Consider the following 15,633-nt stretch of genomic DNA (forward strand, 5'->3'; position numbering starts at 1 on the left):
TAAAGGATATTTATATCATTCAAATCAACTTTGATTGTATTTTACACTGTACTTTGATAATAGCACAATATTATATTTTAAAAAATAAAAATAAAAAGCATGCTCTATAACATCCCAATGCAAATTAATTTTAATATTCTGTAACATTATTATTGATTTTATTTGAGAACAACTAATAAGTAATTATTTGTGATAAATTGCAGAGTAGAAATATATTAATTTGCATCAAATAGCAATATAATTACGTTACAGAACGTTAGTTATATAGTGGTGTGGGGTGTATGTGTTAGGAGTGTGTGTAGTATAGGGTATTGTGTTCAATTCCTAGTAACCTCACAAGAAAAACGTTAGTTGTAGATATGGAAACTTTACCTCCAGGATCTGTTAAGAGTTCTGTTAGAGGATTGTTAGGGTAGTTGTAGAAGTTGCTACGTAAAGAGTTAGTTGTACAGAAGCTATAGTAGTGCACAGGTGTAGGCTTGTGTATAGTTCCTGATATAAAATATTAGTCTATAATTTTGAAGAGCATTGAATAACAATTTCGTTACTTGGTTTCCTTTCATATTTCTCTCTTTCTCTCTGTCATTAGGATTCATATCCTAAAAAAATTTTAGTGTTCCGATAAGAGAATTTAAAAGAAATCATTTAAGCATCTAATATGAAGCTTTGCTAGAGAAAAACGATGCGCACATGGAGGTCAAAAAGGACAAAATGAAGCCACATGTTTCCTTGCCTCATTATTTCCTAATTCGGACGTTAAGGAACACATAGGCCGAAAGTGATTGGGCCCACGATTGAAAAAAAGTAGTAGGAACCAGTGGACCAGTTCTAAGATTGTTCACTCTGTTTCCATTTAAGAAAATGTTAACAGTTGTTCAAACTAAAATGCTCGATTCTGTCTACCAAAAAAAAAAAAAAAATTGCTCGATTCTCTTGTTGGTTCCCTCAAATAAAAATATTTTTAGGATGCAAGTGTCACTTCTAACATATCCCAATCCATTAATCCAAAAAAAAAAAAAATATCCCAATCTATGAAAGGATATGTTATTCTACCTAATTTTTTTTCTGCCTACCACTCTAAAAGACCGTAGATCAGAATCTAAAGAATGATAGGCATAAGTAGATAGAACAACTTAACTCATCCATAAAATGTCAGTAGAGCACAAAATATAGAGCAAACAATAATAAATGAACAATTAACTGTTTCTACTGAGCTCTCGATTCAAATCTCTCCTGTTCCCGCTAAAAAGCCATAGTAGATCATATCCAGAAAAAAACAGAACAAAACTGCAATAAATTTTTTATCTATATTTTCATCTTCTACCTCAGAAAAATCACTGTAAGAGGATTTAAAAAAATAAAATAAAAAATGTCTCGTATACATGTGAAACAACGGCCAATCCCACCAAGTGGGATAGGTCAAAGATTGTTGTATATATGGGAAACTTCACCTGATGCATCAGAAAGAGCAGAAAATTACTATGCAGAAATGCATCTTTTATTGGTTCTCACCTTGCTCTTGGGTTTTTGCCTTGCCACGAAGCATCTCGCTGAAATTTCCCAGCATGATGCGCCTGAATCTAGTATCCTCTGCTGGTGATGGTGTGGCAGCCTTGGGGGACACGGCTGCCTCTGATGACGGCTCTGTGGTTTCTTTTTTTCCAAGCAACCCACCCTCACCAAAGAAGCTGCTGACTGATGACGGAAGCCCAAGATGAGAACCCATCACCTTACTAATACTCTCAAAAGTTCCCCCTGATCTTTCCTTCATAATAATTTCAAGGGCTTCTTTGTGTGCTGGATCCAGTGCATCCAAGTCTTTCAAGAGGTTCTGTATCGTAGGCAAGAAGAAGTCCCGAACACTATTTGCAGGAATATCTACAAGAAGAGAAACCAAGAATTAAAAACATTGAGGGAAGATAGAAAAGTTAAGAACCAGCAAAACAAAGTTCCCATGGGAAATTAGAACTTGTATACTATGACTTTTACACATAATGTTGCGATTTTAGACTCTAGACTTTTGAGTGTCGGATAGTTCATGAAAAAAATTTAAAATTACAAATGATTTGACATTATAGAGGGAATGACTGAAGGATGTACCAGAATTTTGATGAGCAATGATGGGAAAAGGAAAGATAATGGATAAAAAATTACAGCATTTCTTTTTGGAGGATATCTTATGATTCCTCTATTGTAATTTTCCTTTCCTATCTAGTAATATTTCTTTTCTTCTAAAAGAAAAAAAGAAAGACCCTTCATCAAATGAATAAATACACTTCCCAAAAAAAACTAGCCAGGTAAGGATTGTTCCTAAAATTTTGGTTATTCATATTCAATTAATTAATTAAACACAGGTCATTCAGCTAAACAGCTCCATACCTAACGGGTAATAATTGGGCTAGGGACAGGCACAGGGAAAAACGACCAAACTGGTAGCTCCAGGTGTAGATTACATCAATCGAAACTCTGGAGCCTATGACATTAGTACACAGGATGTTCGTGGTATCTGTTGTAAATAATAATTGTACTACTATTTTATCTATCTGTTCCCAGTCCAGAACATTAATACGCTTAATTAAACCTCAACTTGAACACCATATAGCTCAAAAGGGTCTAAGGACGCAAGATTAATATAATTTTCAAACAAGCAGACCTGTAGCATCCAGAGCACGGATTGCCTCACAAAAAGCATTGGCTCTCTCTCGTCGACGCATCAAATCACTTGCTGAATTTGGCATAGCCGTAAGTTGGAAAATCTTGGACAAAAGATTTGCGTCAAGTTAAAGAAACAAACAGCACAATTTCAGAGATGTCGAAAGCCAACAAAAAATGCAAATGACTTAAGTAAATAAAACATAAAAATGTCAGGACATTAAGCACTTCCTAAACATATTTATTTCACAGATAAGAGGTTAAGGATATAATCCCTAAGTCTTTCTGTTGTATGTGGTACCGAAACCACCAAGGCACGAATAACAGCAATAGTAGCTTCATGGGAACCATCTTCAAGAAAAGCATCCATTTGAACACGTATCTTGTCAACAATCTGGAAAATATTCAATTTATCAGGAATTTGAAATGTATAGATGCATTAACATCATAATTTCAACAGAAACAAGGGAGAAATACTATTAACAGATACCATCTCATTTTTGAAGTGTTGAGCCACAGCACCAAACGCATCTATGCTGGCATATTTTACATTCAGGTTTTGATCAGATCCAAGAGTAACTAGGGCAGGCAAAACATGAGTTGAAGCAACCTTTGCATCAATAAATGGCACCTATTAATGAAGCCAGCTATGTTAGTTTTGGCCTTTGTATGAGATGCAACTAGAAATTAAGAAAACAGTAAGCTTACAATAACTCTCAGCAGCTTGGCGGCATTTATTTTCATGTTCACATTAGAGCTGACAACCATTTCCCACAGTATATTAAATATCATACCATGGTTTTCTTCGTATATGCTGCATTATAAAGAAAACTCATTATGAATATTGGAGAAAAATTAATAATAAATTTGAAGAATGTTTGTGGTGATAATCAAACCAAATAAAGCGGATAGCATGAATAATCTCAGGAGTGTGCTTGGTTGATGGATTCTCCGTGTAATTGTCTTCTAGTAGCAGCTTCCTCAAATATTCTGCTAATTGTTCACGTTTTCCAGGAGCACTCAAAATACCAGCCAACAAAAGCGGTAGGACACACATTGTAGAAAGCCTATCAGCAACAGCAGACCTTGGACTCAAACCTACAAACGAACAGTCAAATATGAAGCAATTATGTGAAAAATTCACAGAAAAAAAGAACCGTTACCTTTAATTCTTGAATGGATGGCAGTAGGAAAAAATGTCAAATTGGCATCATCTCCAACTGCTAGTAAAAATACTGGTAGCATTATGCATGTCACATAGGAATCCCCAAACCTTTCAGAAACGGATAACAGGAACTGCATTTACATAAGTTATATCAGCAAAAACTCAAATAATTTTGATCAAACTTTAATACAAAACAATTAAAAAACAACTTTGAAAGGTAGGCAAATGACCTTTGAAATTCGGCTCCGTAAATTATCTTCTTTCTGTGGCAACAAGCAAGCCAGCTGTATCAAATTAGGAAAGCACTCAACATGCATCCATTCAAATGCATCCCATTCAACTTGTCCCCTAGTAAAAATGGAAATCAATAAAGATCAGTAGCAGTTTTGACAGTGTGGTCAAGCACAGTTTGTCTTTCAGTGTATGCATATGTGCGCTATGCATGTCCTGAATGTATATACATTACAACATGAACCGAAGAATTGGGTGGACGGATGAGACATCAAGACTCAAAGTGGCATCAGCTCTTTCAAATGCCCTAATGGTATTATATCATAATCAAATGTTCTTGCTAAGCTTACCTAGCATACAATTCAAACAATGCAGTAGATAACACCCCTTGGGTAGTTTCTGTGGTGGATGAAAAGGGGCATGTCTCAATTACTTTCTGGTGCACCAAAGACAGCAATTCCACTAGCATTCTCAACAGAACATCTATATTCCAGCGCTCTCTTTCACCCAAGACACGAAGATGTGACTCTATAGACCCTTCAACCCCAGAAAGAGGCGGACAACGCTGCAGATAGGGGCAAAAAATTCCACTCAAAAATAATTTCCATCAAGAATGAAATTTTCAGTCACAAGTGAGAAGTGATGGTACAAAGGAAAACATATACCAGAGCAGAGCTTAAAATATGAGAAAGTAAAACTCTCAAAACATGATCTAATTTGTTTCCCCACTTTATAACTGCAGGAACCAATTCCTTGAGAGTAGTTTCCACCACCACTCCTGACGGATCACATACCAATTGGAACATCAACTCCTCCACCTATTAACAAAAAAACAAAGACTTGAAGCAACTCATAATCTTTATTGTTGTTTTTCTTTAAAAGTTGTCATATTATGGTAAGGGTAAAATGCTCCATTCCCTAGACCATGTCTCGTCAACCTTTTCTAGAGCTTACATTGTAGCCAAGTCTCAAGTCAGAAACCTTCTCCATGATTGCCTCGAAGCAAATATAGTGAGGCTGACCTTGAAATATTTATCCATGTTTGGGAAAAGTGGAAGCAGCATAGCCAGATTACAAGCCGCAGCCTCTCGAACAACAGTAGCAGAATCTTCTATTAGTTGCTGCACAATAGATAAAATAAGAGAATCGCGAATCTCAGGCCGTACAAATTCTGCAAGCTCTCCACATGATTGAGCAACCAGCAGTCTACGCTCCTCATACATGTGACTGATCTAAAAACCATAACACCAACAAGCTGAAAACCTGGTTCCATAATCAGAATGGAAAAGAGTAAGTTGAAAATTGAGGCAAGAATATACTTGTTCCCAACACTGCGGAAGCAATTCTGTTTCGGTTCTCATCTCTCCAACATTCTTAGCAAGGCTGACACATGCCTGAAATGGTCAGAGGGAAATTCAAAATTGCACCCAAAACCTTTCATAAAAAAAGTTAAGAAAATAACGTAACATACATCCATTATTATTCGTCTCTGTTGTTCATCAGGACGCTTGATTAAATTAAACAATGTGTGGGTCAACGAATCTCGAGTGCTGCTATCTGGGTGGCGCTCAATTGCACACATTATTAGAGGAAGGAGCTCCTGCAATCAAACAAAACTAATGAAGCCTATGTAGGACAGTGAACAAGTGAAATAAATTTATCGAGAAGCAAACCTCACGATGATTGATCAAGACATAAGGAACAATTTTAGGCAAAGCGTCTGCAAGTATCTGAATGGTTCCTAATCCCTGTCAAAATATGAACATATATAAGGACAAAAGAACATAATAACACTGATGTAGACAAAGACAAATCCCTTTTGTTAAAATTTAGCCATTCTAACTTTTCCTCATTTCTTTTCGACAAAAAGGGAACAAATATTTTATCCTTATATTTTTCAAACTTTATGTAACTGCCGATAAGAGGGCGAGCCTAGAGTAGTGGTAAAGCTATTCCTTTGTGACTGAAAGGTCACAGGTTCGAATCCGGGAAACAGTCTCTTTGCATATAGGAAGGGTAAGGCTGCATACAAAGATTGTCCTTACCCCACCCTCGCTAGTCGGGATTTAATAGGAAGTGGTTTTTTTTTTTTTATGTAACTGGCTATGAAAACCAGCCCCAACGGTTCAGTCTCACCAAATTCTAAAAAGGAAAGCAATATGAAACCAATACGTTATGATGTTTAAGAATTTATTCAAGCAAAGAGTACAATGAACTTGCCATCTTCTCGGATATTGCTTCATCATTTCCACTGTCAGGTCTAACAAGTAATCTGCGATCCTCTGCTTGTTGTCCAACATTTTGTTCAGAGACATTTTTGATATTTTGATCAGCATTATTTGAATTTGCCGGATTAAATAACACAGGCAACGAATCTTCATGTTTATCAGCATACTCATTAAGAGTTTGAATAACTGATGATTGAGCATCTTCATTGTGTACAACACCCAAAGCCACAGCAACAGGGTTAGAGATTGCACCTCGGTCTTCATGAATCTCAATCACTTTGTCATCTGTTTTATCATCTGTCTGCAAATTTTCATTTTCAGATCCAACAAAATTCTCAGGTTCAGGAGCTCTTATATTCTTCTCCTTCAACAATTTAATTTCCATCTGCAATTTCTTAATTTCTTCCTCATACTTCTCTAAAGATTGAGATTGAACATTATTAACATCACCAACAACCACATTATTTCCTGAGCGAGACCCTTCAATATGCATTTTCAGGGAAGTGATCTCAGCTCTGCAATCATTGAACTCCTTTCTTTGGTGCTCCAAGGATTGCTTTAAAACTTGCACCTGAAAGTTAAAATTAGTATATCATAATTTTGAAAATACGAATATCGTTGGACAGCATCTCTTAAAACATAAGAAGGAACTACCAGGTTCTCTTTGTCTTTAAGTTCTTTCTGCATTGCATCCACGGATTTAGTTAATGCTCCAATTTGAGCATCTGCCAAATCTCTGTTCTTCAACAAGATCTCCTTTTCTTCATTCAGCCTCTCATTAGCTTTCAGCAACGTTTCATTGTCTCGAAGTAGAGAAATTTTTTCCTGCATTAGCAGCATGCATTTGAAATTCAGCAGATACAGTAATTTGAAATGAATATTACAGGATTAATTTGGCGAAATATATTTACATAAATATTCAAAAGACCAATTAAAAGTCAATTTAAAACAACCAATGCCTCAAATATCAAGAAAAGAAGTTTCACTTACTAAGAAGAGCAGAAATTCTTAAATATTATTGCAAAGGAAATGATTTCTATGAAACTAATTTAGTTTCAATGGAAATAAGAAGAGACTTTGTGGAATATGAGGATGAGAATTGAGAAACCCTTCACAATTTAAAGCAACAAGAAATTGCAAAATTGCAAAAGAAACTCGTGGAAAGCACTAAGCAACAGAATGGCTGATTGTCAAGTCTCAGAAGTCTGAACTATAATAACGCATCACATAAAGACCTAAAGATAAAGCCATACAAGGTCTTCTAACCTTATAACAGGTGTAATTTTAAACCCAAAATAGACCAACCAATTCAACTAGAAAACGAATGAACTAGTCAACTGAGCAATGACTCCGGTAGAACATACAGAAACCATGCGATTAGAGAAGACTATATTTGAAGTTTGAATTGGCGAATTCATCACCAAACCATTGACCTGACCACAGGTTTGGAGGGTTGGACACAATTTTAAAATTCAAACAAATCATTAACTCGGTCAAAGTATTGAGTCAATGGATCATGGGTTCAACTGATGAGTCACTAACAGCACAAAATAAAACAAATTAAAAGTTAGACAAAAATTAAATATAATAAAAGTAAATAAATAAATAAAAACAAAAAATAAGTAAATTATTTAAGCTAATATTTCCAGGCATTGTATCAAACTCTACTTCAATTGCATGGTTTCTGACAAAAGCTTTAAAGTGCCAATTATTATATTTGGTCAACCCTTTTTTTCTTTACTCTCTTTTGTTCCCAAAACAAAACCTGTCCCTCATTTCTCTCATCAATAAGTTAAATCAGACTTCAAAAGGTACCTACCATAATTGCTTTATATTTCACAATGCACCTTTATCACTTTCTTTCTCTCTCAAACAAGTACTCTTCCTCTTTAGTTCCAGTATCATAGGTCAGATCCTTCATTTTCACTCTCACCTCTCTCTTTAAGTTTAATTGGTGGTCATGATATTCTAGTCTCAAGCACCCACCCAGAGCTCTCCACACTCAAGAATCTCTAGGGAGCAGTGACTGAGTCTTGGACTCACAAACTGTCAATCCCTTCCCCCCCCCCCCCCCCCCCCCTCTCTCTCTCTCTCTCTCTTTAACTTTTTCTTTCTAGAATCTTCCTTTTTATTCATGAAGGATTTGGCATGAGTCGCATGACCCACCCACCATGGCAACAACTAAACCAGCAATGCCAACACTAGTTCCGATGTGGACACCATCAGCCCAGTTGCAGCCACAGTCACTTGCTCTTTTATGTTGCTTAGCCGGTTTGATTCGAGTCAAAACAGTTTAACCGCAAAAACGATCTAATGCTTGACTTGCCTCAGACATGCCAGTAGACCAGTTCACTGGTTGAACCATTCCATCTACGCTAAGTTTTAAAACATTGGTTGGACCGATTTGCTGGTGCAGTTAGAGAGACACAGAGAAAGCAAGTGGATCCCTCAAATTGAAAATTGTGAGACCCACCGCTCGATTCTCTCTCTAACTGCAGTGCATCTTATCAAGCATAACCCTAGACAAGCATTAACAAGAAAAAAAGAACCAAAAGGAACCTCAGAAGAAGGGTAATGTATGACTGGAACTTAAGGATATTCGGGAGACAATTCAGAAAATTGGGAATTTAAAGTTTATGTAAAATCAGAATGAAAGTCTGATACCATGTTATGAGAGAGAGAGGGTTTAGGAAAGGGACACCAACTCAGCTTGTTAGGCTCCGAACTCTTATATTTCTATATTATGATAAGATTATGAACAAGGGTCATACAGACAGGCCCTGTCCATATAGTAATCCTAACCTAAACAGATAAGGCCATAAACTATTACATATTCTAACACTCAGAACATCAATCATCAATAAAAATAAACTTAAGAGAAAAAAAAAACATAATGATAATAGAAGAAAAAAGGACATATAAAACCTATGAATGAATAATACAAGACATATAAAACCCAAAAACAGTAAGCTGAAGAAGTCAATTGGAGAAAAGACATCAAAAAATAAACACAGTCAAACAGTTTCTCTGAACTTTTTTTTTTGTTATGTGTGTGTGTGTTGGGGGGGTACAATCCCAGCACTAATTTAGCAAGTATGCAATGAGGAATGAGCAACTTGCTTATACAATTAAAATAAAAAAACACCTCAGCAGCCTCCGAAGTCGATGAAAGATACTGATAATAATAATGACGCAAGGCATCTGGTACAGATGCAGGTGTGTTGTGCCAAACGTCCAAGTTCTGATCCGTAACCTACAGGAACAGTTATAGAAGATTTAAATATAGCTAAAATTAAGCACCAAAAATGGCAGGGCCAACCTACAGTGATATATACTACATAAATATGTTCACCCGATATAATTTGACAGCATTTCTGATGTTTTACAAACATAAGAACAACCATTATAGCAATTATAGATCTTTCAGATTGTGTTGAAACTAAAAGTAAAACTACCAATTATTTCCTCATTAGAAAAAATATATATAGTAAACTAATCCATATCAAACATCTAGTTTTTTATTTGGATAATTCTGTGGACCAGTGGTATCTGTTGTTGTTGGAATATTAGGGTTATTCATTTATTATGAGTCTTTTTTGTTAGTAGTCTTATTGGGCTGAATTAGTACTAGTGGTACTACATTAGAACTTAACCAAGATTATTAGTATAAATAGGTTTTACTTGTTTGTATATGTAACACATACACATGATTTCAATCTAATATTATTATCCAGGTTCTCTCTTCTCCTTTCTCATCAAATTCCTATAATTTCGACAGTTGCAATACTCTCTACCTTGTTGGCAGTAATATTCACTGTTGAATGACTGTTGAACAAATCTTAATCAAAATCCAAATGCAGGAGAATGAAGATATACCAAAAAAAGAAAGTAACAGAAACCTCCTTAAATATCCTCTTTTGTTTCTTTGGGTGAAGGAGCGCAAATAAACAGGATAATTAAAGAAAAGGAGATAACACAGGGAAATGATTTTAACTAAAAGTAAAATAAATTTTCTTTTTGCAAGAACCATAGAAATACAAAACAGGCCCCACAAATATCAACAGAATTGCAACCTCCTATCCATCTAGCAAGCAGTATGAGAAGTTCTCAACAAAAATGAACTTAAGTGAGGGTTTTTTTTTTTTTTTTTTGTATTTCTCCTTTATTTCCCCTTAAACAGACTGGATTGACTAAAGAGGGTTTTTTTATACCCAACCAGTTAAGAATTAAGAGTGATGAAGTTAGGGTAGAAGTGTCATTTAGATCAAAATCCATGATGTTGCTGAGGCAGGAGTCTTGCCCAATCCCACCACAAGTAATAGGTAGTGTCTCATGGCTGCTTCCTCAACATTGTGATACCTTGGAATATCTGAGGTGCTAGTCCAAAAACCTGCCTCACCTTAGTACTGAGGCAAGCACTTTTGATAATACTATCCATTCCAAGGTCCATCATCTCACTCTAGAAATAAAAAGTAAAAGAGCATAGCTTCCTCTATACATGTCATATATGACTTATTAATATTTGAGTGGTTCATGATCCATACATGAAGCTACTACAGCCACTGCTGCCACTGTAACTACTTATTTCCCAATTGCTAATTGAATCAGGTATTGGACAAGAAAATCGAAAACTGAAAGAGTTATGCAGCAAAGTGCATCTCAAAAGAAGAAGGAAGCCATCACTTTCTAAACAAATCACAAACTAATACAGCAATACCAACCTCTTCATAAAATGTCATTGCAGTAAGACGGTAACCAGCTATAAGCAAATATTCCTTTACAGCACAATTAAGATCTCGACGTTCAGTCTCCTTTAATGAACCCAGATCAGTGAAGGAAGTGTTTTTCTTTTGTTGTAGAATTTGTTGCACATCATCCCCTGAAACATCTCCACTTAACCGTGCAGCTGCATCCAAAATAGAAGTATGCACGAATTAAAATATTTTGGTATCCTATGCATATAGAGAAGTTCTACCAGAGAAAAACTAATGTATTTAAGAGCACAGTATATAAGACATCCTCCTATAAAGCTAAATTGCATTATTAGCCAAAAGGTAATGGTAACTACCAAACTACAAATTGGTTTGACTCTACAAATCATTGTTATTTTTGGGAATATATTAAGCAAGACTAAACCAAAACTGATATTCAGCAGCGTAGAAGGCTTAACTAGGTTCTTTTGAAGCAATGAAGTTGTTTACTTTGTTTAAGGAAAAGGTTGTGTTTATTTTAGTATGAGTTTATCACTTTTATTGCAGGTGTGTTTGTGGAGGTAGTTCCCTAGGAAAATTTTGGCACAGCTGTGGTGTTTTCCTTTTCTCTAATCTACATGGGAATATGGGATGTGTTTGTTTTGTGGTTTCTTTTGGGGGGCTTTAATTTTTGTTTTCCTTCAACTATGTTGCCTGTTTTGCAGGACACCTTATCCTCTGTTGTGTCTTTGTTTCCTATCTAATAATATTTCTTCTTCTATCCAAAAAAAAAAAAAAAAAAAACTTAACACATTATATTCATAAGGAAAAGGTCTCCAACAAAATTGTACATAATTATGTAAAATTTTGTGGCAATAAAGGCCAAATGCATATCACATTAAATATAAAAAGATAAAGAGGTAAAACTATCTTAAAAAACAAGAAAAATACCATTTCGTTCACTAATATTTTCTTCCTTCTTCTGCAATTCATTCTTGAGTTTTAAGATGTCTTCTTGAGCCAAACGCAGTTCATAGTCACTAATAGCTAACTTTTCTTCTGCTGCTTCTTTCTCTTCCAGCAAACTTTGAGGATCTGCCACTGCTTTGCCAGAATGAAAATGATGAGAAAATATCATCAGGCATGGGAAACAAATACAATACATATGCCTTCTAAACCACCTGGCATATCAATATTTCTGATAAAAAGTACAGTTGTTCATCAATGCACACCTACTATAAGAAGCCAAGGTCCGAACATATCAAGGAGTATGTTGCATAAAATGACCTAACACAGTTGATATACATCACTTCAATCTATCGTAAATGTCATGACCACCCTTATCTATTAAATTATGGTATGTGAACTTCAGAATGACTTAAATTTCTTAATCTATTCTCCAACAAAAATTTGACACAAATCATCCTTAAATTCTTTATATATTTGTTTTTAATTTCAAATGCAAATATATTCTGATCAAATATGTATAACATCCCCTTCGATTTTAAAAATCTTATCTATTTTTCAAAAAAAAATTAATTGTGCAATGCTCAAAATACTTAGTAGTACAAGCCTAATTCAAAGACTCAGTCCTATAGGCACCACCAACACAATGAGCTGTCAAATTTCAGGTAGACCGAACCAATGGAAATTAGGAATATGGAATATTGAGGCTGTGCATGTTTCTGAAGAATTGAAAAAAGGGAAACAAATTGGATTGGAAATGAAAGAATGCTGACCTCGGAGAGAGTTGAGGCGAGAGATAAGATCAGTGGGGAAGAGTGAGGGATCTGAGAAATATTGTTTGAGGCGAATGGCTTGATCGTCGTGGCCATCGTCGAGAAGCTCGTGAAGAAGCTCAAATGCTGTGAGCACGTAGTTCTCCTCCAACAGAAAGTTGACCACGCAATTGCACAGCGACGATCTCTCCACGTTCATTTCTATCTCCCAAATCCTCAGATCAAAACCCTAATACTCTCTCTCTCTCTCTCTATCTCTCTCTGCGTGTGTGACTCAGTCTCTGATCTAAGGCCATTGAAGAGAAGAGGACGAAGACTCCTTAGTTTCAAAATAGTTAGGTGACATCTCACTTGTTGTTTATTATTATTATTATTATTATTAGAGGTAGAATATTGTTATTATTATATTGTTACTGTTAAATAATATTAGTATCAATTTTACTATTATATTTTAACTGTTTATTTCTATCGATGAACAGTTATACTTAATATAAATTAATAATTAATTAATGAGTCTGTTGTTTATTATTATTATTATTATTATTAGAGGTAGAATATTATTATTATTATATTATTACTGTTAAATAATATTAGTATCAATTTTACTATTATATTTTAACTGTTTATTTCTATCGATGAACAGTTATACTTAATATAAATTAATAATTAATTAATAAGTTTGATTTGTGAAAATAATAATTGTTAATTGATAACACTTAAAATATGATAATAACTTATTATTATTATGGAATTGCACGTTCTGCCTCTCCTATGTTTGCTGTAGTCAAACGAGGTTGTGTCGGAATTACGACTCTTCACAATTAAGTCACGGGCGTTTGTCACGAGAGAAATTTTTGATTACTGAGGGAAAAAAAAATCTCAGAATATGATGGGGTAATATTTTTGTTTGAGTAAATTACGAAAAGGTGTTTGGTAAACAAAAAGTTTGTCGGGAAAGTTGAGTAATTTTTACTAATGCTACGTTTGGTTGATGGTGAAATATTGATGGGAATGTGTTATGAAATTACGAAATTACCCCAAAATGTTAAAATATTATAATCAATTTCGGTAATAAACGTACGTTTTAGCACTGCATTGTAGTTTTGAAATTTTGCTTCAGAAAATTTTGCTGAAACCCCCCTTACTCTCTCTGGCACAGGTTGCTATTGAATATGCATTTGGGTGTATTTGGTTCTGCAAATGGGGTGTGTATCAACAGTGATGCCGCTGATATTGGTTGTCACAATGAAAGGAGTTGTAGTCTATGATGGTTCTTTGTTTAACATGACATGTTACTATGGTGGTTCTTCTGGGACCCTACCCGTACAAAGCTATCAACAGTTATTATGGTGAAAAACAAACCACACGATGCGGACGGAGACGAAGACAAGCTCTACTCCAAAGTAGATCTCATGATGTCGTGTTTAAGCCACACATTTTTAATCACTTCTGTCTTGTTCAGAGAAGTTGTACCTCACATATACTTTTTTTCAGGGCATTTTTGTGCATAAATCATAAAATGAGTTTCTCCGTTAGTTGGATAAAAAAAATACCACACTAGAAATCGCATAATTTTTTTCCATTGCCCCGTTGAGAACAAAATGCATGGGAGACATAATATACCGGTATTTTGATATTTGAGGACATACCAAACATGGTTAAGATATTTTATCTATCTCACTTTCCCAACAATCTTATAAAATTCCTCGTACCAAACAACCCCTTAATTCAATCTATGAATTGTGCGATTATGATTATTTTATCTCTCTTTTAAAATCAATTTATTATTTTGATTATATATCAATTTGTCTCTCTTTTTAATTATATATTAATTTGTCTTTATTTGATCAAAACTTAACCAAATTCTAAATCTTTGGTAAGTAATTTACTCGAGTGTGATGTGAGTCAAATTTTAGTTAACAAGGACATATTAGTGTATGATTTGAGAAGAGGAATAAATTGATATATAGTGTTAGAAAATAAGTAAAGTGATACTTTTTTATTAAAATAGAGATAAGATGGTCAATCCGCCGTTTTGCAATTTTGGGTTTTATACATGACAAGTTATTTATCCTCCATTTTTAAATAAATTTGTTCTTCAATTTGGCTTTTCAAAATTAGGTTTTAATTTCTGTTTGCTCATAGCCAAAATGTTTATACTATGAATAAATCATCTTGGGCTACTTACCATGAAAGCGCTCAGTCTATAGAATTTATATAGACCGAGTTAGTAATTAAAAGAGTGATATATTATCGTTTTAAATAAAATAAATACAAAATTATGCATGAATTTTTGTGAAAATAAATTATTTTAGATTTAAAAGAACGGTATAATCTACAGAGTTTATATATACTACGTATATAAACGTAGATTCCTTTAAATATAAATATAAAGAGACCCAATTCGATGGTTTTGCAATTGAAGATGTGGCCGATGCTTGGGCCAAATATTTTTGTGTGGCAAAGCAATAATTTTATAGTTTGCGACAACTTTAGAAAGTGTCATAGATTGATACGACTACGAGTGCTAAAGCCATGACAAAAACCGTCTTCTTATATCACGATTGTCGTCTTGTTCAGCTTCAATGCGATGTAATGTTTTTGAGTCTTTCATAATACTCATTTAAATCTCATGTTCATTTTCTGGCATTCACTTTAATCGTTATTTATAGTTCGTTCCAAGAACTCATTCTTAGAAACTGGACCATCGAAATATTTTCACATATGCTGTTGAAAGATTAATCTTTCAAATAATATCACGATTAAGAAGCTATATTAATTCTCAAAGTTTAAGTTTAATATATTTGACGCATACATATGTGTGTGTAAATTAATTATTTTTTTAAAGAACCTTGGGATACACCACCCCAAAAGTTAGTTCAAAGAGTGAGAGTGTCCAAAACCTTATAAACTCCACATTAGTTGTT

The 15,633-nt window shown here is 34.5% G+C and overlaps 1 protein-coding gene across 2 annotated transcripts; it reads right to left on the reverse strand.

The window, feature by feature from the left end:
- Positions 1-1,157: 1,157 nt before the first annotated feature.
- LOC133285154 (uncharacterized) lies at positions 1,158-13,001 on the reverse strand. Of its 2 annotated transcripts, none has more exons than XM_061482331.1 (20): positions 12,707-13,001; positions 11,919-12,068; positions 10,998-11,155; positions 9,422-9,529; positions 6,931-7,101; positions 6,269-6,847; positions 5,722-5,796; positions 5,520-5,648; positions 5,368-5,442; positions 5,071-5,280; positions 4,714-4,866; positions 4,399-4,613; positions 4,048-4,165; positions 3,816-3,948; positions 3,549-3,750; positions 3,361-3,466; positions 3,143-3,283; positions 2,923-3,046; positions 2,654-2,770; positions 1,158-1,878 (listed from the first exon to the last, which is right to left on the reverse strand). In XM_061482331.1, the coding sequence occupies exons 1-20, from the start codon at positions 12,903-12,905 to the stop codon at positions 1,499-1,501; spliced, it is 3,543 nt and encodes a 1,180-aa protein (XP_061338315.1). In that variant the 5' UTR covers positions 12,906-13,001; the 3' UTR covers positions 1,158-1,498. The 2 variants fall into 2 exon arrangements, with proteins under 2 accessions (XP_061338315.1, XP_061338314.1); XM_061482330.1 differs by having other exon boundaries at positions 2,654-2,768; positions 2,921-3,046; positions 10,998-11,182.
- Between the last annotated feature and the right edge of the window lie 2,632 nt (positions 13,002-15,633).

Source organism: Gastrolobium bilobum, unplaced genomic scaffold (genome assembly GCF_033153095.1).
Source record: "Gastrolobium bilobum isolate Gb01-03AN ecotype WA unplaced genomic scaffold, APGP_CSIRO_Gbil_v1 utg7917, whole genome shotgun sequence".
Lineage (NCBI taxonomy): Eukaryota > Viridiplantae > Streptophyta > Magnoliopsida > Fabales > Fabaceae > Gastrolobium > Gastrolobium bilobum.